The sequence below is a fragment of the Hemiscyllium ocellatum genome, chromosome 37 (assembly GCF_020745735.1).
Source record: "Hemiscyllium ocellatum isolate sHemOce1 chromosome 37, sHemOce1.pat.X.cur, whole genome shotgun sequence".
NCBI classification, from domain to species: domain Eukaryota; kingdom Metazoa; phylum Chordata; class Chondrichthyes; order Orectolobiformes; family Hemiscylliidae; genus Hemiscyllium; species Hemiscyllium ocellatum.
The window spans coordinates 9,752,065-9,775,783 of record NC_083437.1 but is presented as its reverse complement, the minus strand read 5'-3'; the positions used below and the strand labels follow the sequence as shown (position 1 = coordinate 9,775,783).

General features: G+C 42.1%; 1 protein-coding gene across 1 annotated transcript in view; it reads right to left on the bottom strand.

Moving 5' to 3' along the window:
- nphp4 (nephronophthisis 4) overlaps positions 1–23,719 on the bottom strand; it is a 402,509-nt gene that overhangs the window by 115,425 nt on the left and 263,365 nt on the right. Inside the window, exon 12 of the mRNA XM_060851914.1 lies at positions 12,247–12,374. Coding sequence (XP_060707897.1) covers positions 12,247–12,374 — 128 coding nt within the window. The remainder of the gene's footprint in view (positions 1–12,246; positions 12,375–23,719) is intronic.

Here is a 23,719-nt window from a genome sequence, read left to right as displayed (position 1 = left end):
TGCCAATAACTCCTCTTCATCCTTATGTCTCTCCCTCTTTGCAATGACTTGATGCCAGTGGGTCTTCCATTTGTTCAAATCACATTATACAATGGATTCTTAAATGGTGATAATAAAACAAAATGCTTTGCTTCAATCACAAACTCGGATGGTGCATTCCACACTCCCATATCAAAGCATTTTGGGCTCTGTATCATAGACTTAGGGGAAAACAGTTGGATAAGAAGCAGGGAACACAAGTAGCAATCAAGTTGTACCATCTTCTTTTGACAAAGGCAGCCCACAAATCTCATGCCGGCTGCTAAATGGAGTGATAGCACGATGCAGGCCAGCTCAAAGGGGACAGTTAAATGGTTGGGATGGGGAGGTGAGTGAAAGAAAGTATACTCAAGGCATGCAGCGCTCAAAGGGAGCCTGCATAACCTGAAGCTAGCCTAAACCTATTAAAGTTTAGATGCATTCTTGCCGCAGCAAGGACTGGAATGCACTGGGGAATACTGTTTGAATATGAACTCAAAACAATGGTTCAATATTACAGAGATTTCCAAGGTTCTCCAAAGGAACGGGAAGAAATTGGGTCTCTATCCACAAGGTACAAAAGGCCCTCAAACTCACATTGTACAAGGCGTGGGAATGGATAGTCCATCATGTCTCTTTCCTGCTTCCAAAAGCTTCCTTAAAATCTGTGTCATTGACAATGCCTGTGATCATCCCCCACGCCCCCTTGGACAGCACAGTGGCTCAGTGGTTAGCACTACTGCCTCACAGTGCAAGAGTCCTGGGTTCAATTCCACCTCAGGTGATTGTCTATGTGGAGTTTGCACATTCCCCTGTGTGTATGTGTGCGTTTCCTCTAGATGCTCCAGTTCCCTCCCACAGTCCAAAGACATGCAGGTTAGGCAGATTGGTTATGCTAAATTGTGCTAGTGTCCAGGGACGTGCAGGCTGGGTGAGTTAGCCATGGGAAATGCAGTGTAACAGGGATAGGGTAGCGGGGTGGGTCTGTTTGGGATGTTCTTCTGAAGGTCAGTGTGGACTTGATAGGCCCAAAGGCCTGCTCCCACAGTGGAGAGATTCTATGATTCTATGAATTATTTTCCTGCCACTGATAAATGAAACACTTGAGGAACTTATGCCACATTCCAGTTCACAGGTTGTCAATGACTATGTCATATCGTTTCAGTAAAAGTCTGAGCATTTAAGATGATTTGTAATCCAAAACTCAGATAAAGGTCAACAGCACAATCAATAAGTTATTGCTGCTCTGTAGCAGAGGGTTCTTGCTAATCCATGTATTGAGAAGCGCCAGTCCTTTTTGCTTGGTCAGGTGGCTTGGCAGAATCCCACAAAATGGCACATTATTTTTTCCAGTATGTATAATATTGTGCAAAATCTCTCAGGGACTTAAAATATGCCAGTTTCTCAAGAACCAGAAAGAAACAATTGTTTTAATGTTAAATACTGCTTCACCTTCAGAACATCCCAAAGTGTGTCACATACATTGAATTATTGTGGACAGGCTTGATGCTCAAAATGTTCGGGTAAAAAATGAGGTCTGCAGATGCTGGAGATCACAGTTGAAAATGCGTTGCTGGTTAAAGCACAGCAGGTCAGGCAGCATCCAAGGAACAGGAAATTCGACGTTTCGGGCATAAACCCTTCATCAGGAATGAGGAGAGGGTGGCAGGCAGGTTAAGATAAAAGGTAGGGAGGAGGGACTTGGGGGAGGGGCGATGGAGATGTGATAGGTGGAAGGAGGTCAAGGTGAGGGTGATAGGCCGGAGTGGGGTGGGGCCGGAGAGGTTAGGAAGAAGATTGCAGGTTAGGAGGGCAGTGCTGAGTTGAGGGAACCGACTGAGACAAGGTGGGGGGAGGGGAAATGAGGAAACTGGAGAAATCCGAGTTCATCCCTTTTGGTTGGAGGGTTCCCAGGCGGAAGATGAGGCGTTCTTCCTCCAACCGTCGTGTTGTTATGTTTTGCCGGTGGAGGAGTCCAAGGACCTGCATGTCCTCGGTGGAGTGGGAGGGAGAGTTAAAGTGTTGAGCCACGGGGTGGTTGGGTTGGTTGGTCCGGGCGTCCCTGAGGTGTTTTCTGAAGGGTTCCGCAAGTAAGCGGCCCGTCTCCCCAATGTAGAGGAGGCCACATCGGGTGCAGCGGATGCAATAGATGATGTGTGTGGAGGTACAGGTGAACTTGTGGCGGATATGGAAGGATCCCTTGGGGCCTTGGAGGGATGTGAGGGAGGAGGTGTGGGCGCAAGTTTTACATTTCCTGCGGTTGCAGGGGAAGGTGCCGGGAGTGGAGGTTGGGTTGGTGGGGGGTGTGGACCTGACGAGGGAGTCACGAAGGGAGTGGTCTTTGCGAACGCTGATAGGGGAGGGGAGGGAAATATATCCCTGGTGGTGGGGTCTGTTTGGAGGTGGCGGAAATGACGGCGGATGATACGCTGTATACGGAGGTTGGTGGGGTGGTAGGTGAGAACCAGTGGGGTTCTGTCTTGGTGGCGGTTGGAGGGGCGGGGCTCAAGGGCGGAGGAGCGGGAAGTGGAGGAGATGCTGTGGAGGGCATCGTCGACCACGTTTGGGGGGAATCTGCGGTCCTTGAAGAAGGAGGCCATCTGGGCTGTGCAGTGTTGGCACCCGCATGGGCCCCAGCTATGCCTGTCTCTTCGTAGGATATGTGGAACAGTCCATCTTCCGCAACTACATTGGCACCACCCCCCACCTTTTCCTCCGCTACATCGATGACTGTATCGGCGCTGCCTCGTGCTCCCACGAGGAGGTTGAACAGTTCATCAACTTTACTAACACCTTCCATCCCGACCTCAAATTCACCTGGACTGTCTCAGACTCCTCCCTCCCCTTCCTAGACCTTTCCATTTCTATCTCAGGTGACCGACTCAACACAGACATCTACTATAAACTGACTGACTCCCACAGCTACCTGGACTACACCTCCTCCCACCCTGCCCCCTGTAAAAACTCCATCCCATATTCCCAATTCCTTCGTCTCCGCCGCATCTGCTCCCAGGAGGACCAGTTCCAACACCGCACATTGATGCTCAAAATGACAATATTTTAATCACTTTTTGCTCATTTTCGTGAAGGGACCAAAATAGAGAAGTTGAAAAGAATCAGGACAAATAGCAGATGGGTGGGAAGTGAATTCTTATTTTCTTCTTTCTTATTTTGGATATTTAAATGTACATGTTCATTTGATTGACAGCAAATACTTTGGCTGGAGTCCAAGCATTGTCAAAGCTTTCTGAAGGGTTAAAGAACTGTCGAAACACTCAAGTGTCAAATCTACAGTCCTTTAAACAATACTTTTTACATTCAGTCGGCTTCATTTAGCAATTAAGTCAAGTTTTGACTCAAGTTTTAGATGCTTATAAGCTGTAGAATACACAAGGTGTAAAATAGAAAGAGAAGATGTAACATACTGAAACCAAATCATGTACATCTTCACTGGTGATTTGACTGTAATCAAGTTGCATAATATAACCATGCAGTGCACATCCTAAACTGTAAATGCACTGACTCTGCAAGAAACAAGCAGTGATAGAGGTTTTGGTTTTCAAATTCGTCCAATAGGTTTTCCAGGGTTTAAATATTCCACATGGTCAACTTGGATGATTTTAGCATCTTCTGCAACAGTGGTTTAAGATGCAACTGAGGGAAAATATTTAAAATTACTGAACCTTTTAATTAAGTCTATGCTTCACTAGTGCACTTCCATTCCGTCTGCATGTGAAAGCAAAACCCGAACAACATGACAGCAAACATAAGCTGAAACTAATAGTTACCTGCAAGTTCATAAAATGCATAGCTTTAACAGTGCATACATCTGTTCAAGGCAACAGCAAGTACCTAGACCATACATTTAATAGATTACAATCTGCCAGCTAAAGGAGAAGTGACTAGCTGGTCGAGAGTATCTGCATCTCACAGCCTTCACTCTCCCAGTGTACAGATAGCAGGCAATAGAAAAGTCTATTAAAAGATTACAACATCAAATAATTATGCTGGCAATATTGGTGATTCAAGGATACTAGCTCACTTGGTTGAGCTGTGATTGATTATCTCAAAGGCATTGCTGACAATTTGTCAGCACTTTGAGATGAATGGGGGATTTTTCGATAAGACTGTCAGCTATCCTAAATTGATCAATAAGTTAGTCCGGCTCTGCAATGGAAGATTCTTGCTAAGCTATGTACTGAGAACCACCACTCCTTATTTGGAGACAGTCACTGTCAAGAATCCCACAAAATATCATATGAATTTTTACAATGTGCATAATTTTGGACAAATGCTCACAGAGGCAGTACAAATGGCAGCAATACAGCAATCAGAAAGACATTTATATCAAAGGTTACTTGTCTTTCAGAACATTCCAAAATGTATTGTAAATCTGGTGTTGTAATTCTAATGGTTGAGTAATTTGTTCTTACTATTTCACAATTAAGATACTATTCAGAATTAAACTATATCACTTTAATCCCAAACACACATTCATACAACAGACAAGACAATACATACTGCAAGGATGACACAGGTTTTCAAAAGAGGCAAATGGCAGAAAGGCTTTGATGGCTCAGGGGCCTGAAATCAGAGTAAAAAATGGGAAGACTTTGCACAGGCTAGTCAATTTCCCATTGTAGAGATCACAATGCTAATTGTTGTTGAATTGATCAGATCTTCAAATGAGGCTTCAATTTAGATGAGAGTCAGTTAGACTTGGTCTAACGGAATAACCAGTTCAGCTTTCAGAGTTTGTGACAAAGTTCAAGGTACTGATTTCTGGAATGTTCTGGTTCACAGAAGATACTTTACTGAGAAAAAACTGGTGCAACCTGTCCTGCTATAAGGTTTCTTCTTCCTCAGGAGAGGAAAATTGTCCCTTCAACTGACACAACAATGTGTGGACCAGAAAATACAGTCTTGAGGCTGTTGCTGGAGAACTTTCAGCACATATGCCCCCATCTCTTCTAAACCATGTTTGTAAAGCAATTAAAGTCATGGAGAGTCTCTTATCTGTCTTGAACGTCTTGTTTGCTTGCTTTCACAAAGTGATCTGATGCTTTATAAACAGGAAATGAACCATCCCTCCCTTAAACATCAGGGATTACTTATTGCAGCAACACAGGACCAGGCTTTTTTAAAATTGACTCATTGTACTGAGGTAGGATTAATAAGAGATCTCGTAATTTAGCAACCTCCGGTGAGCAGCAGAATTTCAAATTTTGTTCAAAGGAGAGCAATTTGGAGCTCAAACCAGGGTAGTTACAAGAACAAATTGACTAAAGTGGGTTGGGAAAACAGACTGCGGGAAGTGTCAGTAGATGAGCACTGGCAGACATTTAAACAAACATTCCATCTCACTTACCAAACATTTATTCGGTTGAAAAAATAACTCAATGAAAAGGATGAACGACCTGTGGTTAACAAAGGTGAATATTCAATCAAAACTAAGAATACAAGTCAGAGAGAACTAATAGGATTAGAAACATTGTTAGGAATCAGCATCAAATTACTAAAAAGCAATAAAAAGGAGGAAAATTCATTGTGGAAGTAAATTTGCAAGAAACATAAAAACAAGGAGCTCATGAGTGTGAGAATTGAATCCTTGGAGGATGCAAATAGGGAACTAATAATGGGGAAATTGCAGAAAATTCAAACCAATATTTTGCTTCAATCTTCACAGTGAAGAACACTGCAAACATTCCAAAGATATCAGATAAGTAAGGTACTAAAGGGACAAAAGGTCTTATAAAAGTAGCTATCAATTTCTGTCACAGACTTGCTGCAGAACAGAAGGCGGTCTTTCCTTCCATCATGCACCAGTTCTATTCCCTAGTGTCAATCTCCTGCCTTTGGCCATATCCATACATAGCATTTTTATCTGAATAATCAACCAATGCCCTCTTGAACACCCCAATTGAACTCGCATCCACCACATTTCCAGCTGATGCATTACATCGCCGAACTATTCATTGCGTGAAAAAGTCTTTATTCCATCACCTAGATTTAAAGTAAAATAAATCAACTTATTTTTACAAGCAGTGGACAAAATATTTGACAAACTAACCAGACTGAAGGTAGACATGTCATCAGGACCTGGTGAAAAGCTTAAGCCCGAAACTCTCCAGCTCCTTGGATGCTGCTTGGCCGGCTGTGCTTTTCCAGCACCACACTTTTTGACTCACACCAGGTCCTGATGGTCTGCATTCAAAGGTTTTAAGGGAAGTGGCAGCAGAGACAGTGGAAGTATTTTTGCAGAACACAGTGGATCCTGGGAGGGTTCTAACAGACTGGAAAACGTGCAACCTGATTCCCTGTTCAAAAAGAAAGGGAGTCAGAAAGCAGGAAAACTACAGGCCAGTTAGCCTAAAATCCTGTGTTGGGAAAATGCTAGAGTTCATTGGTAAGAAAAAAGTAGCAGGAAGTGTAGAAAAGCTTAATGCAATCATGGAGAGTCACCATGGCTTTGTAAGAGGGAAATCATGTTTGAAAATCTGTTAGAGTTCTTTGAGAATATAATAAGCAGAATTGATAAAGTGGAACATGGGGTATATTTTGATTTCCAGATGATATTTAATGAGATGCCACATAAAAAAAGTTATTGCACAAGATAGGAGCTCACAGTAGTAGTGGCTATGTATTAGTGTGGATAAAGGATTGGTTAACACACAAGCAACAGATGGTCTTCGTCAGGTTAGAAAGACATAATTATGGAGTGCTTTCAGGATCAGTCCTGTACCCTCAATTATTTACTACTTATATAAGTGATCTGGAGGAGGGAAAGAGTATGAGACATCTCCACATTTGCTGATGATACACAAATAGGTGGCAAGGCACATTGTGATGAGGACATCAGGAATCTTCAGGGGGATACAGATAGGGTGAATGAGTGAGTGAAAACTTGACAGATGGTATTTAATGGAGGAAAGTTCGATGAGATGTCATGCACTTTGGTAGAAAGAAGCAAAAGGCAATCTATTATTGAAATGGAAAGAGACTCCAAAAAAGCACAACACAGGGGGATCTGGGTATTCTTGTGCATGAAACACAAAAGGTTAGCACACAGATGCAGCATTAATCAGGAAGGCAAATAGATTTTTGGAGGTTAGAGTTTAAAATTGGGAAGTCTTGTTACAGCTGCACAAGGTATTGGTGAGGCCATGGTTGGAATACTGCATACAGTTTTGGTTCCTATATTTAAGAAAGAATATCTTTAGCATAAGACACAGCTCAAAAAAAAACCACAAGGTTGATTCTTGGGATGATGGGGATGACTTATTGCTAAACAGGTTGGCCCTTTATTCATTAGATATCAGAAGAAAAAGAGGTTATTGTACTGAGGCACAAGATTCTAATGGGGTAGATGTTGGGAAAATGTTGCCACTACTGCGGGCATCCGAACTAGGGAATATAGTTACATAATAAGGGGAGGTTCATTTAAAACTGAGCTGTGAAGGAGTTTCTTCTCAATGTGTATTGAATGTCTGGAATTCTCCACCCAGAGAACCTTGGAGAGTAGATCACTTAAGTATTTAAGGAGGAGATAGATAGATCTTTGAAATATCGAGGAATTGCACAGTATAAGAATCTGGCATGAAAGATTAATTGAGGCCTGGGCAGATTGGTATTACATTACAGAATGGTGGGGCAGACCTGAGGGGCTGAAAGGCCTATTCCTAATCCTATTTCTTATGTTCTTATGCCTCAATAGGGTAGATGCAAGAAGGACATTTCCTTGGCTGTGGAATTTAGACTAAGGGAATGCAGAATTATAATAAGAGGTGGATGAGATGAGGAGAAATTTCTTCACTCAGAGGCTGCTGAATCTTTAGAATTCCTTACCCCAGAGTACAGTAGCACCTCTATCAAAGAATATGTTCAACACGGAGTTTGATGGATTTTTAGATACTTCAGACATCAAGGGCTGCAAGGATATTGTGGGAAAATAGCACTGAAGTCGAGATTAATCCTGGTCGTGTTGAATGGGGGAGCAACTTGATGGGCTGAATGACTGCCTCCTGTTCTATTTCTTATGCATCTACGTAACGAGGGGAGAGATAGGTTTTCTCTCTCTCTCTCTCTCTCTCTCTGAAGCAATTGCTCAATTGGAAATCGAGAGTCTTCTCAAGTGTGGGAGTCTCTGTTGAAATGCATGACAAGATGCCCTTCAATAACAGATGTTGATCATTTCCATCAGTTGTGAGGACAGCAGGTAAGGTTGTGGTGGTGGGCTGTACACAATATTCAGCACATTGTAAAAACACAGATCAGAACTCTCAGCTCAATGTAGCAGTTCCGCAGCCTACTTGCTGCATTTTTTCTAAAAGCATGCTAGAATGTGTTTAGCATTTTTATACGCTGGTTGCTTGATTGCTGATATTTGGCAATTAGACATGTAAGCTGCTTCTATTTGATGAGTTAAGTTGAGGGATAATTGTTACCTATCAACAGAGCTTTGGCAATCTGATTTTTTTTTTAACATGCACTGGGACAGGAAGGTGAACCCTTGGCTTCATATTTCACCTGTGTGTCAGCACTTCCTCAGCACTGCGGCAAATTGTCAGTCTGTGTTTATGTGGTCAAGTTATGAAATGGAGCTTGGACCCAAAACCTGCCAATTACATTACCAAGAACATACAAACTAAAATTATCCCCTGATGTCCCAGATTGGAAAGCTATTTCTCTGGCATTCATTCAGCAGATGAAGGCATTGATGGCCACAAAATGCTTTTTTATTCATTTGTTCCATGTATTTTGTAGATAGGAGCCTGCCTAATGATGGGTTTAGTCACTCCTGACATGGTATCTAGAAAAAGCAAATACACATTTCCTCTTAATACCTTCAGAATTCATTCTACTGAACATAATACACTTCTCTCCTTGATGAAATCACCACTTTCTTTCTTCCAAAGTCAGCAATGCTTTTGTTCCCACAGCACCCCAAAGGTTTAAATTGCGGTTATTTTTAAGAAGCAAATCCCAAAAATTGTGTTTGGTTCATAATCCTGCAAAATTCTATTAAAAGAATAAACATAGGCATTACTATTCATGTTGTGTCTTACTTCAATCAAATAACAATTACTCAACCAACAATTGGCCTTTTTCAACTGGCCAGTACCATAGCAGACAATCTTCCTTCTCAAATATGGTTCATTGATTTTCAGATCAATGCCCCAGTTAGGCTAGATGGACATAATGTGGAGAGCCTTAACACAGAAACTACCTCAAATTGGATGTAGGTTTGTTTGTTGAGCTGGAAGGTTCATTTTCAGACGTTTTGTCACCATACTACATCACCATCAGTGAACCTCCAGTGAAACACTGGTGCTATGACCTGCTTTCTATTTTTAGATTAGATTAGATTAGATTACTTACAGTGTGGAAACAGGCCCTTCGGCCCAACAAGTCCACACCGACCCGCCGAAGCGCAACCCACCCATACCCCTACATTTACCCCTTTACCTAACACTAGAGGCAATTTAGCATGGCCAATTCACCTGACCCGCACATCTTTGTGACTGTGGGAGAAAACCGGAGCACCCAGAGGAAACCCACGCAGACATGGGGAGAACGTGCAAACTCCACACAGACAGTCGCCTGAGTCGGGAATTGAACCCGGGTCTCAGGCGCTGTGAGGCAGCAGTGCTAATCACTGTGCCACTGTGCCGCCCACTATTTGTGTGTTCAAGTTTCCTTGAGTTGATGATGTCATTTCCTGTGGTGATACCATTGCCTGCTATTTTTCTCAGAGGATAGTAAATGGGGTCCAAGTCGATGTGTTTGTTGATAGATCGACTTGGACCCCATTTACCACCCTCTGAGAAAGAGAACAGGAAATGGCACCACCAACCCAAGGAAACCTAAAAACATAAATAGAAAGCGGGTCACAACACCAGTGCTCCACCACAGGTTCACTGGTGATGTTACCTTGTATGATGACAAAACATCTGAAAATAAACCTTCTAGCTCAGCGAGCAAACTTAAATCCAGAACTTCAACCTGAGCTACAAATCTTTTCCAAACTCGCTAACTACCTCAAATGGAATCATTCTGACAGATAGGAGGATGAAAATGCCACAGCACAATCTCATCAACACTGTTGATGCCCGGAGGCAACCCCAGGGACAAGCCTAGTCACAGCACGTAGCCCACTCACTTCCAGGATATGACAGGTAGATGGTACAGTGCACTGTGCACACCCAACCCAAAGGCACAAGACAACATATTTCCGAGCAAATGGCAAAGGCAATTAAGTGGGAAATAGATATTTTAGGCTTTGCTTTTCATATATGGCCATGTGAGATTGAACAATGGAATAATAAGATTTTACAGTAATGAGTGAGATCACATAATCTGTCTAAAATTTCAATGAGTAACCAATCAGTCTGACTTCTGCACTGAACAAGAAAGTATCCTACTCCTCTCTTATGCAGAATGAATAGAAAAAAAATCTATTGCTGTCTCTTCATGAAGAATGAATGCTGTATTTAGCTATCACGGAGCATCCATCAGATTCAGTGTTAAATCCCAGGCTAATTAAAGCATGAACTGACATTTCAGCATCCTAATTAGCTGAGATTCTCTAATGCAAGTACACTGCTGCTAGGTCATTCACTTTCACATTCAAGAGAAACTTTAAGATCGCTCATTTTATATGCCTGTTAATAGTATCTGAAAAGATGACCTCAAAATTCTTAGCTTCACCATTTTAGAAGAAGTGATTTGTTAAAATTAACATCCTCAAAAATATTCCATTAAAAAAGTGACACAAACTTTTGCAGCTTTACCTCCAGCTATTTCCAACTGACAAGTTTCAGCATTGTAGGTGCACCTAATACTTTGGTAATCTTAATTCCATCTTTGCAATGAATGCAGAGGCGAGTACAGTACTCACTTGCATTACACAATAATTCGGTTGCAAGGAGCTTGCTAAGAGACACTGACAGTACATTGTTTTTACATAATGGATCTCAGAAAGAATGAAAATCTACGAAATTTGAACAAAACATTTAAGTGCAGGAACTGATTATTTCCCCTGTGAGTTGTTTACAATGAACTACAACTTTTGGGTCAGATGAGATTGATTTGAATTAATTTTACCAAACTGCAAAGCCAGGAAGTATACAGCAAAACATTTAAAGATATTGATTGGTTTTGGTTTGTGACACCATTGTGTCAATTAAGGAAGTATCAATGAAGATATAACATTTTTAAAAGCAACTGAAGATTTGTGGGTTTCTGGAAAACTATTGTTAATGTTTTATGAATCTTCTCTCCCCTTCCTCAAGAGAGCTGGACAGAAAATGATTTAAAGCACTTGGCTTATTTTATTTCATCTTCCAAACAAAGTGAACTATTACAACAATATACCTATCTCCGCATTAAGTCTGACTTAAAAATGGTCTTAGGTAACTCATCATTTTAGCAAACAATATCCATCCAATATCTGTACAGCTGAACAAGGTACTGCACATCTTCTGCAGTCATTAACATGAAACCAAAATCTATTTTTCAGACATTTGTTTGACTGACTTTAGTAACTGAGAGCCAGTTTTCGTTTGAATCAAGAATTACTAAATAAATAGAGTGATGGAGCTGGCTTAACCATCATTTTTCCAAATGTCCACCCTTAATCTAAAAGGCTTTAAAGACTGCTCAAATGTAAGAATACAAGAAAGCTCACTCCATCAATACTTCCATTAGGGATATTTCTCAAGCACTTCTTGTTTATTCCTCATCCCTCATGAAAGAAACCAAGTGTTGCTTGTTAACATCTCAAAACATTCATTTTCTCGATGAATATCAGCACAGCTCTTATTTACAAGCGTTAGCTGACGGTGGATAAACTCTAACACTGACTAGGAGTCCATTTCAGAAGACCTATTAGACCCTCGTGGCTGAAAAAAACTCTATACCAGCCAGGAGAAAGTGAGGACTGCAGATGCTGGAGTCAAGTGGGTGGTGCTGGAAAACCACAACCTGTCAGGCAGCATCCAAAGAGTAGGAGAATCAACGTTTCAAGTTTAAGCCCTTCATCAGGGATTCCCGAAACTTTGATTCTCCTGCTCCTTGGATACTGCCTGACTTGCTGTGCTTTTCCAGCACCACATTCTACGACTCTATACCAGCCACAACATAGTGAAATAGTTCTCAAGTTACACAGCTTCCTCTAGAGTTTAATACTGTAAAGATTCAGACTGACTCCAATATGAATTGGATTCTTACCGTTCAGACTCAGTCATCAAGGTGAGGATCGGTGCCTGCATTGGTGTGAAAGGCAATTCTTGCAGCTGTTCAGTGGCCTGGGACTCTACAGCATCAAAGGGTATATGATCAGTGCTGCCTCTAGGTTCCTAGAAATACACAAGAAATAGGTCTATCTGAAAAATTTTTACCATTCAAAGAATATAGGATGTATGGATTTTCCTAATGACTGACATCATTACCTTGGCTTGTGATCCATACTTTCCTTTGCTTCTTTGCCATGATCTGGCATCGATATAATTTAGAAGCTAATTTTGATCGTTCAATCTTCAGTGAAAGCAATGTGATTATTATTTGACAAGATTGTCACCATTTAACTGACTGCTGCTACTAGATTTGAAGGGTGAAAATGTGGTTCACCAATGAGGGTTTTGCAATTTTCACAATGACTTTGCAGGATGTTATATTAGTTATGCATTCAAGAAAAGAAAAACCTGAGGCTGCACATTTTTTCTCTCACTTGTATTATTTCAAAACCAGTGTTCTAATTGGATGTAGAGCTTTTTTTTCCTTCAACAAAATATTAAGCAGAGCTATTTTGGAAGAGTTGAACTCCAGAATTGTCAGTTGTCACATTCTCACATGGATGGGTTCAATTTTGGATAAAGTGTCCAAACATAGGCTACAACAGGCAGTCCACTGGGTTTGCAAGATGATAGGGATATGGAGCCCAGGCTGTAGGGAGGGCAAGCTCTATGCCACATTTTTAAAAAATTTATTTGTTTATGGGTTGTGGGCATCGCTGGCCAAGCAGCATTTATTGCCCATCCCTAATTGCCACAGGGTAGTTACAGGTCTACCACATTGATGTGGGTCTGCAACCATATATAGGCCAGACCCATTATGGGCAACAGTTTCCTTCCCTAAAAGACATTAGTACCATTTGTTTGCCAATTTGTAGTTAGACTTTACCTCTAGCCTGGCTGCACCCTCACCACATACTGACCTGATCTCTAATCAAACTGCCAAAGAACACACATGCCTAGAACTGAAGTAATGTCAGATCAAACCATGGGGCCATTTCATCAGCACTGTTCTGCTGCTTTCTTTATTCCTCCTGGCACTACTGGGTCTGGACAGACAGCTATTCTTGGACATCTGAAAGCACAAGCTAAGATGGGGAAGGTTATTGTGAGGGTAAAAAAAAGAGTGAGGTGAGAAGTACAAGGTTCATGATTACATCAGCAGCAGCTTTCTCAAGGCATCAGTTAGTAGGATTACGGTGAGCCTATAGCTATAAAGGGCACAAGACTGGAACATACCATCACTTCCCAATGCTCTCAGCAATGTTGGATGCTAAAATCTTTATTCAGCTAGCTCCATATTGCAGACAGCTCTCTCCTCTGTTAGGTTCTTGGGATGCTCAAACCAGGGGGCATAATATCAGAATAAGGAGTCACATATTTAAGACAGAGATGAAGAGGAATTTCTTCTTTCAGAGGGCTGTGAATCTGTAGAGTTCTCTATTCCAAAGATGGGTTGATGCTGGGTCAATAAGTATATTTAAGGTTGAGGTAGGCATTTTTAATCAGGAAGGAAATTGGTTGGGGATTATCAAATCAGCCATTATCTCATTGAATGGAAGACATAATGGGCTGAATGGCCTATTTCTTCTCCTAAGTATTTTAGTCTTATGCTGATGTTGTTGTCTTCCACCAGTTGTACCCTGTTCTCTTCTATTGTATGAGAAAGTGAGGACTGCAGATGCTGGAGATCAGAGCTGAAAATGTGTTACTGGAAAGGCGCAGGAGGTCAGGCAGCATCCAAGAAGCAGGAGAGTCAACGTTTCGGGCATGAGCCCTTCTTCAGGAATAAGGAGTGTGTGCCAAGCAGGCTAAGATAAAAGGTAGGGAGGAGGGACTTGGGAGAGGGGCGTTAGAAATGGGATAGGTGAATACCTCCTTCCACCTATCGTATTCCCAATGCCCCTCCCCCAAGTCCCTCCTCCCTACCTTTTATCTTAGCCTGCTTGGCACACTCTCCTTATTCCTGAAGAAGGGCTCATGCCCGAAACGTCGATTCTCCTGGTCCTTAGATGCTGCCTGACCTGCTGCGCCTTTCCAGCAATACATTTTCAGCTCTTCTATTGTATGCCAACCTGTCATGCAAGAGAGAAAGAGAGAGAGGGACAGCAGAATGTCAATGAGTGTGTAATGTTTTCTGTGCGATGTTGAGAACATAGAGTTAGCATTTCAAGTCCAGTGACCCTTCTTCAAAGACCTGCCAGATCTGCTGACTTTCTCTAGCAATTTCTGTTTTTGTTTCAGATATTCGGTATCTGCAGTTTTTTGTTTTATTTTTGTGTGATGTAACTGAAGTGGCTGGAGATAGGAGGGAAGCGGGAGATGGGTTTGAAGCTGGTAACGTTGATAGGTTAGTGAGGGTAAGGTGCAGCATTTGGATGTCAACATACGTTCTCAGTGTCAATAACTGCAGATGGGTGAGTGATGGGAAACTGGTATATATTTCATGGTTGAAGATGTTCAGGTATCAAACGCATGTGAACTGTCAATACTTGACTTATTCAGGAGTACTGAGAACAGGAGGAGATTGCGGACTCACTGTGACCTTTAAAGCAATGCGACTTTTAGAATTAAGGCAATGCTATCTTGCCACACTGTGATGATGCTCTCCTTCAACAAAGTTATGTTGTCCTTTGGGGGTTTTTTTCCAGGAAATTATAAAGACACAGACTGGGTTTGAAGGATTTTAGGGTCAATTTGATTATAGCTAACAGATACTGCCTTAGGTAAATGGCTTTCAAGTTGTTAAAAAAAAACTTGTACAACAGAAGGGGAGTGGCCAGTTCTCCCAGCTCAGCTTTTCCCTAGTTTGATTTGGTTTTGGCAGTCAGGCAAGGTTGAGGCTGCTGGTCCAAGAAACAGCTATGTGGAAAAGGGTGTTGCCAATTCTTTCCCTGACATCTCTTCTGTAAGTCCCTGTGCTTGATTTTTTCTTTTGTGCTAAAGGGTATTTTTGGGGATTGTTGCAAGTATTGGGAAAAGCATCATTAAGTTGGGATAATCTGTTGGGTTTTCAGCTCTGTAAAGTTATTCAGTATTCCGTTCTCTTCTGTTTGTGTTTCATTTGGTAATCTTCTAAATAAATTCTGTTTTGTTTGAAACTAAGTGGTTTGACCAGCTCCTGGAATATCCACTTCATACCTGCTTAAAACAACTAGCAAAGTTAGGGTCTGGGCTACTCTCTTGAAATGTTTTGAGGGGTCTGGCCTGGTCCGTCACAACACCAACAGCGGATAATCTTGTTGGTCATCGTTGATTCTGCAATTTCTTTGTATCTACAAGTTCTGACGGTTTTCCCTGCACTGCATTTCTACATGGTGGTGCCCCTTTAAATCGACTGCAGATAATTTTAATGACAATGTCATGCTGATGTACATGAAACTGCACAACTAACCAGCCATCAGAAAAGGATTCAGGATTCCTTCACACAACCTAATTTTGCATTCTTTCGATTCCTGTTCAGGAAAAGGTAACATTGTAAGAAGGGAACAACAAGCTATTAATAATTCCCTGTTTATAAAGTTTTCCAGCTAGACAGTCCTGTTGCATGATGGTAATTAATGGTGCAAACTACATCCAATGTCCAGCTCATTTATCATCGATGCTCTATATCTCCACAGTGATATTCACACAAGCTCATGGGATCTGAAGGAGCATAACAGAATTTGCATTAATTTGAATTATCAGAAATACAATTGAGCAATTTTTTTCAATAAGAAATTCGATAATTATCTTAAAACAAAAAGTTATTGGTTTGGTAGAGAATTGCTGTATCTCACTCACTATGGTCATATTGAATGATCAATGACCATTCAATTGGACGTAGCTGATTGCCAACTTTCAAAAAGGCTGGGCTTTTCCAGTGGTTGAATATACCTCCTAACTACCAACCTGATACTCACAGCTGCATTCTCGGTCCATCAGGTTAGTACCTTGTTTCTGTCAGTAGCACGTGTACATACATACATGACTGCAGCTTTGCACAAAGCTCTCTTCCCGGCTGTTTAAAAATACGTGTTTGGAGATTGGGAGCATCAGCACTTTTTGAACTTTGATGTCAACCCTGGGATAAGTCTGAAAAGTGCCAAGGGGTTCAAGAGATTTATCGAGTACATTTTTAACTAGATATGACTGCAGTTAAACCTAATGCACAGTGAAATTCAAGGAATGTGCAAGTTCAGCATTTGACTTCATTACTGATGCCAAATAGTCACATGACGTCCAGTCCTGGGACTCCTCTGCAACTATAGCAGATATAGCTTTGTGGTAGCTCTGAATATACGTAACTGTATCAAGTTAACGTGTAAAAATATATTTGCATTTGTATAGCACCTTTCACAACCACTGAATGTGTCAGAATGCTCGACAATGAAATATTTTTGAAGTATGGGATTTTGACATTTTACATCCAAACCTCTAAAGGCATTGATGTATGTCCGAATATCTTTCCATGCTGGCCAGTTGTTTGCCAGGACCTCATTCAGGCGAATCTAGACTATTTAACTACAGAGGCACCACAGCCAAGGCAGATCCTGTCCCAACTAAGCTCTTGCTTGCCTGAGTCAATAAGCAGCGATTAGCATTGAAGTTTAGATTGGAGCTTCCCCCTGCTGAGTCAAGGTACTGAAGTCAGCTTCTGCATATCCTCTGCCACTGTGGTTGAAACCAGCCAGTGCAAGGTATTAATCAACCCTGGGATCTTATATAACTCAGTTACATCCTGCTTTCGCTAACTTATCCATGGGTGGGGTGGGGGGCTGGGTGGGGTTACATTTCCACCGTATTTGGTATGACATCTTACTGTTCCTGCAAATTTTGCAGCCAATTAATCTCTACTTGTTATCTCAAATAGATTTGTTCTGTTCATCGCAGCGCCCACTCACACAAGGTACACAAGGTTCTTTTACTGTCACTTGGTCAAAATCTTGGAACTCCCTACGCACTATGGGTGTACCCACACCCTATTGACACATCAGTTCAAGGCAGCAGCTCAACACCACTTTCTCCAGGGCAATTAGGGATGGGCAAGAAGTGATGGCTTGATCAGTGGTGCCCGTATCCAATGCAGAAATATAGACAAAAAAGACTGGCTGTCATTTCACTTATTCATTAATCTGTTTAAAAGTCAACCACAATTGTTGAGATAAGCAGGCTAATAATTTATTCCATTCACAAAACAGCATTTCTAAAATATCGCAACGTTTCCCTGCTAAATCAAAGCCATAAAGATGAAGCCCACATGTTTATTTCTATCTGACCAGTAGTCTCATCGTTCTAGCGTCTCACCCAACAGGAGCACAATGGAAAACGCTTGCAACCTTGACATTGTCATATGGAGTGGAACTTGAGATATTCTTCTTGTGATAAATTTAGCAGTGCAGGAGGCATTTAATCAGGCAGGAGGCTGGTGTACCCTCACCCTGATTCAGTCAGAGTTGGGAAGCCCGTGTAGCTCCTTCCTGCCCCACCGTCAGATGAGGACCTTACGTGGGCACATAATGTTGGAAATATAATAAGCAAAGCCTATCACTTTATCACAGTCTAACAGCACATATTGCCCAATAGAGGTACCCATTGACCCTGCTCCAGCCGTCACTTACTTGTGGCCTGGATCTAGTGGTAATAGACCCTGGGTGGGTATCGTACCAGCAGCTGCCACAGCCTCCCAAGTGACAGCTCCATCCAACAGAACTACTCCTCCACCCCAGCCCTTGATCACGGGGATGGCCTGTCACTGTCCAGTTAAGCACCACTCAGGCCTGTCAGTGAGCTGATGGTATATGAGCTCCCAAGTATTCTGGCTTCTTTTAAGTGTGAACCTTGGCAGTTGTGAAAGAGACAGTGCCACCGAGAAGGCAGTAGTGCCACATTGGTAGCTGCAATGAAATGACAGATATTGATTGAAAATGGGGCATCTAATGGAGATGCCTGACAACCAATTCTTGTTGATAATCCTCTACTGTGACAATCCCACACTGCTAACTCTCACTTACTGCAGCGTGAAACATTGAGTAAACTGTGGTCCATACCTCAGCAGAGCATAGCCAATCATTCATCATCTTGCAACACTGTTGCCAGTTTCTCTTGAGCCATCCATAGAGAAATGAACTTCCTCTCACTTCTACACAGCTAACAGGAGATTCTCTTGAAAGGTGTGGTACTGCTTTTCAACTCTTTAGATCAAGTAGATTGGATGGGGTGGTGTTTGTGCAGTGTGTCCAGGAAGCTTTTCTAACTCAGTATGTAGATTGTCCAACCAGAGGGGAGGCCATATTGGATTTGGTACTCGGTAATGAACCGGGACAAGTGATGGGCTTGTTAGTGGGTGAACATTTTGGTGATGGTGACCACAATTCTGTGACTTTCACCTTGGTTATGGAGAGAGATAGGTGCGCACAACAGGGTAGATTTTACAATTGGGGGAAGGGAAATTACGATGCTGTAAGACAGGATTTGAGGAGCATAAGCTGTCAGGGAAGGATGTGGTGGAAATGTGGAACTTTTTCAAGGAGCAGATACGACGTGTCCTTGATATGTATGTACCTATCAGGCAGGAAAGAAATGGTCGTGTGAGGGAGGTTGAATGTCTAGTAAAGAGGAAGAAGGAGGCTTACATAAGGTTGAGGAAACAGGGTTCAGACAGAGCAGTGGAGGGATACAGGATAGCCAGAAGGGAACTGAAGAAAGGGATTAGGAGAGCTAAGAGAGGGCATGAAAAATCCTTGGCGGATAGGATCAAGGATAACCCCAAGGCATTTTATGCGTATGTGAGAAACATGAGAATGACGAGAACGAGGGTAGGTCCGATCAAGGACAGTAGTGGGAGATTGTGTATTGAGTCGGAAGAGATAGGAGAGATCTTGAATGAGTACTTTTCTTCAGGATTTACAAACGAGAGGGACCGTATTGTTGAAGAGGAGAGTATGAAACGGACTGGTAAGCTAGAAGAGATACTTGTTAGGAAGGAAGATGTGTTGGACATTTTGAACAACTTGAAGATAGACAAGTCCCCCGGGCCTGACGGGATATATCCTAGGATTATGTGGGAAGCAAGAGAGGAAATTGCAGTACCGTTGGCAATGATCTTTTCGTCTTCACTGTCAACGGGGGTGGTACCAGGGGACTGGAGAGTAGAGAATGTTGTGCCCCTGTTCAAAAAAGGGAATAGGGATAACCCCGGGAATTACAGGCCAGTTAGTCTTACTTCTGTGGTAGGCAAAGTAATGGAAAGGGTACTGAGGGATAGGATTTATGAGTATCTGGAAAGACACTGCTTGATTAGGGACAGCCAGCACGGATTTGTGAAGGGTAGGTCTTGCCTTACAAGTCTTATTGAATTCTTTGAGGAGGTGACCAAGCTTGTGGATGAGGGTAGAGCAGTGGATGTAGTGTACATGGATTTTAGTAAGGCATTTGATAAGGTTCCCCATGGTAGGCTTATGCGGAAAGTCAGGAGGCATGGGATAGAGGGAAATTTGGCCAATTGGATAGAAAACTGGCTAACCGGTCGAAGTCAGAGAGTGGTGGTAGATGGTAAATATTCAGCCTGGAGCCCAGTTACAAGTGGAGTTCCGCAGGGATCAGTTCTGGGTCCTCTGCTATTTGTAATTTTTATTAATGACTTGGACGAGGGAGTCGAAGGGTGGGTCAGTAAATTTGCAGATGATACGAAGATTGGTGGAGTTGTGGACAGTGAGGAGGGCTGTTGGCGGCTGCAAAGGGACTTAGATATGATACAGAGCTGGGCTGAGGAGTGGCAGATGGAGTTCAACCCTGCCAAGTGTGAGGTTGTCCATTTTGGAAGAACAAATAAGAATGCGGAATACAGGGTTAACGGTAGGGTTCTTAGTCAGGTGGAGGAACAGAGGGACCTTGGGGTCTATGTACATAGATCTTTGAAAGTTGCCACTCAGGTGGATAGAGCTTGTAAGAAGGCCTATGGTGTATTAGCGTTCATTAGCAGAGGGATTGAATTCAAGAGTCGTGAAGTGATGTTGCAGCTGTACAGGACATTGGTTAGGCCACATTTGGAGTACTGTGTGCAGTTCTGGTCGCCTCACTTTAGGAAAGATGTGGAAGCTTTGGAGAGGGTGCAGAGAAGATTTACCAGGATGTTGCCTGGAATGGAGAATACGTTGTACAAGGATAGGTTGAGAGTTCTCGGCCTTTTCTCGTTGGAACGGCGAAGGATGAGGGGTGACTTGATAGAGGTTTATAAGATGATCAGAGGAATAGATAGAGTAGACAGTCAGAAACTTTTTCCCCGGGTACAACAGAGTGTTACAAGGGGACATAAATTTAAGGTGAAGGGTGGAAGGTATAGGGGAGATGTCAAGGGTGGGTTCTTTACCCAGAGTGTGGTGGGGGCGTGGAATGCGCTGCCCATGGGAGTGGTAGAGTCAGAATCATTGGCGACCTTTAAGCGGCAATTGGATAGGTACATGGATGGGTGCTTAATCTAGGATAGATGTTCGGCACAACATCGTGGGCCGAAGGGCCTGTTCTGTGCTGTATTGTTCTATGTTCTATGTTCTAACTGTCTTCAAGGTTGGTGGGAGCGACAGGAATTGGTTGAGTCAAGGTCCCAGGGATTACAGAGTGAAGTGGCTGTCTGGGTGCCCTTTAATTTAGGACCTCGGAAGGTTTTGTTGAGCTACACGAGTCCGTGGTCTCACCAGGCAACGCTCCACAGCAGAAGTACAGCATATCATAATGCTTGCAGATGCCCCAACTCCCACATATCCCTATGTTACTACCAAAGTTTACCTTCCCTGCAAATCTAACTTTCATTTATTTCTAACTGTCAGTTGTGATCGTCCCTTTTTCCTTCCTCCCTTTTCTAATTGCCCTGAATCCTTTTTCAGTTTCAGCCTACTCTAATCTCTGACCTAGATGCCTTCATGCCAGTTTCTGATATCTGGCGTTAATAATTTATTCCTTTTTTATTATTTTCTTGATCACATCCTCCATTATTACTGTTCCTGATCCCTCATCAGCAATCGCTGTTCATCAACACTTCCTCTGACTCCTTAATAAGTTTTACACTGTCATTTCCTCCAGTTAAGACATGCCTCATTAGATGTCTTCTTGCGTCCCCAGGCTGTCATATTGCCCCATTTCTCTGCTGTAGTTGTCAGCTTCCACAGTATAGCACAATATTGAGGCAGGTCTGTAGAAATCACTCAGGTCTATTGTACCACACTAGTTATCAGATCCTATAACAAAGATTCTGTTTTCATGCTTATTGAGCCTTAACAAAGTTGGCTTTAAAATGTGGGATAAAATTATACATTATCATTTTCTGGTTCAAATATAAACTTTCTACCCTTCTGACTTTTGAGACAGTTATAGATGGCTCCAATTATGATTACAATATCCATAGTTAACATGTAAAGCTTTAAGGATTAAAAAGTAATCATAATATGAAAGCACCAAGGAGAACTTTACATCATTTTTTGTATTTCATTTCCCTACAAAATGTTTTTAAAAATCAAGCATGTAATATTTGACTTGCATGTCTCTGATTAAGTTTGGTTAATTTGCAGATATTTTTCATTGCATGATTATTTCAGCAAAAATTCTATTAAAACGGTGCAAATTTTAAGGAACATGCTTACACATTGACCCGATGGGCCAATGGGCTGAGAAGTGGCAGATGGAGTTTAATTCAGATAAATGCGGGGTGCTGCATTTTGGGAAAGCAAATCTTAGCAGGACTTACACACTTAATGGTCAGGTCCTAGAGAGTGTTGCTGATCAAAGAGATCTTGGAGTGCAGGTTCATTGCTCCTTGAAAGTGGAGTTGCAGGTAGATAGGATAGTGAAGAAGGCATTTGGTATGCTTTCCTTTATTGGTCAGAGTATTGAGTACAGGAGTTGGGAGGTCATGTTGTGGCTGCACAGGACATTGGTTAGGCCACTGTTGGAATATTGCATGCAATTCTGGTGTCCTTCCTATTGGTAAGATGTTGTGAAACTTGAAAGGGTTCAGAAAAGATTTAGAAGGGTGTTGCCAGGGGTGGAGGGTTTGAGCTATAGGGAGAGGCTGTACAGGCTGGGATTGTTTTCTCTGGAGCATCGGTGGCTGAGGGGTGATCTTATAGAGGTTTACAAAATTATGAGGGACATAGATAGGATAAATAAGCAAAGTCTTTCCCTGGGGTCGGGGAGTCCAAAACTAGAGGGCATAGGTTTAGGGTGAGAGGGGAAAGATATAAAAGAGACCTAAGGGGCAACTGTTTCACACACAGGGTGGTACGTGTATGGAATGAGCTGCCAGAGGAGGTAGTGGAGGCTGGTACAATTGCAACATTTAAGAGGCATTTGGATGGATATATGAACAGGAAGGGTTTGGAGGGATATGGGCCAGATGCTGGCAGGTGGGACTCGATTGGTTTGGGAGATCTGGTCGGCATGGACGGGTTGGACCGAAGGGTCTGTTTCTATGTTGTACATCTCTATGACTCTATGACATTAAGTGCATGAATTGGTTCCTTTGAACAACAAAGTTTCCTGAAAATAATCAGAAAATCTATTGCAACTTCTTTTCAAAAGGAGATAGAATGAAGCTCATATTGAATTCTGGTGCAAGTTTCAGGAGTGCGAAGAAGGCAAGAAAGATGTAAGTGGCAAAACCTGAGCCTCACCTATGACCGGGACAAGCAGTGAATGGAAGAGAAGATAGTGTATGAAGCTGCAGTGACACTGAAGTAGGACTGGCAAAGGCCCAGAACTGGCCAGCGAAACGATGACTCATACAAGCTGCAGTGCAGGGAGGATTCAATTCAACACATTGGGCCGCAGTGGGCAAGATGATCCAGGACTATCTGGGGAGGATCGTCATAAAGTCTGGGATATGCTGGGGAATGGGGGATGTGTACACTTGGTATCGCATGGTGATGAGGTAGTCATAAGGGTATTTTGAGGATGAAAAAACTGTAACATACTGGCATTTTTGTGAATTTTATTTTTTGAAATGGCAGGGCCACTATTGTTGTGACTGTATCTTGATGAATTGTTTTTGAGCAGAATGTTACCTGCAAATTCTTTCAGTGAAATATGCAGCAGAAATAGGATTGGTGAATAACAAAGCTGAATAAAACAGGAATTTGAATATATGTTCAATGTTCCTGATGTACTTAACAAGCAAAAGAAAGGCCTTATTGAGAGATATTGAATATAACTTTCAAATAATAAATTAACATAATCAGACATCTTCTTTCATGTTGATATTTCCAGTTCAAAGGGACTATTTGGATCTCATGGATTAAAGGTAGTTTTAAAAGAAAATATGCCTGAAATGGAGAGGCCAATAATGTTGAACAAAGCAAATGTTTCAAATTCCTCCACCTGACTTACTAAAAACTTTTTCTCAAAGTAGAAATAGGAAAAGTTCTTCTTGTTAATCACTG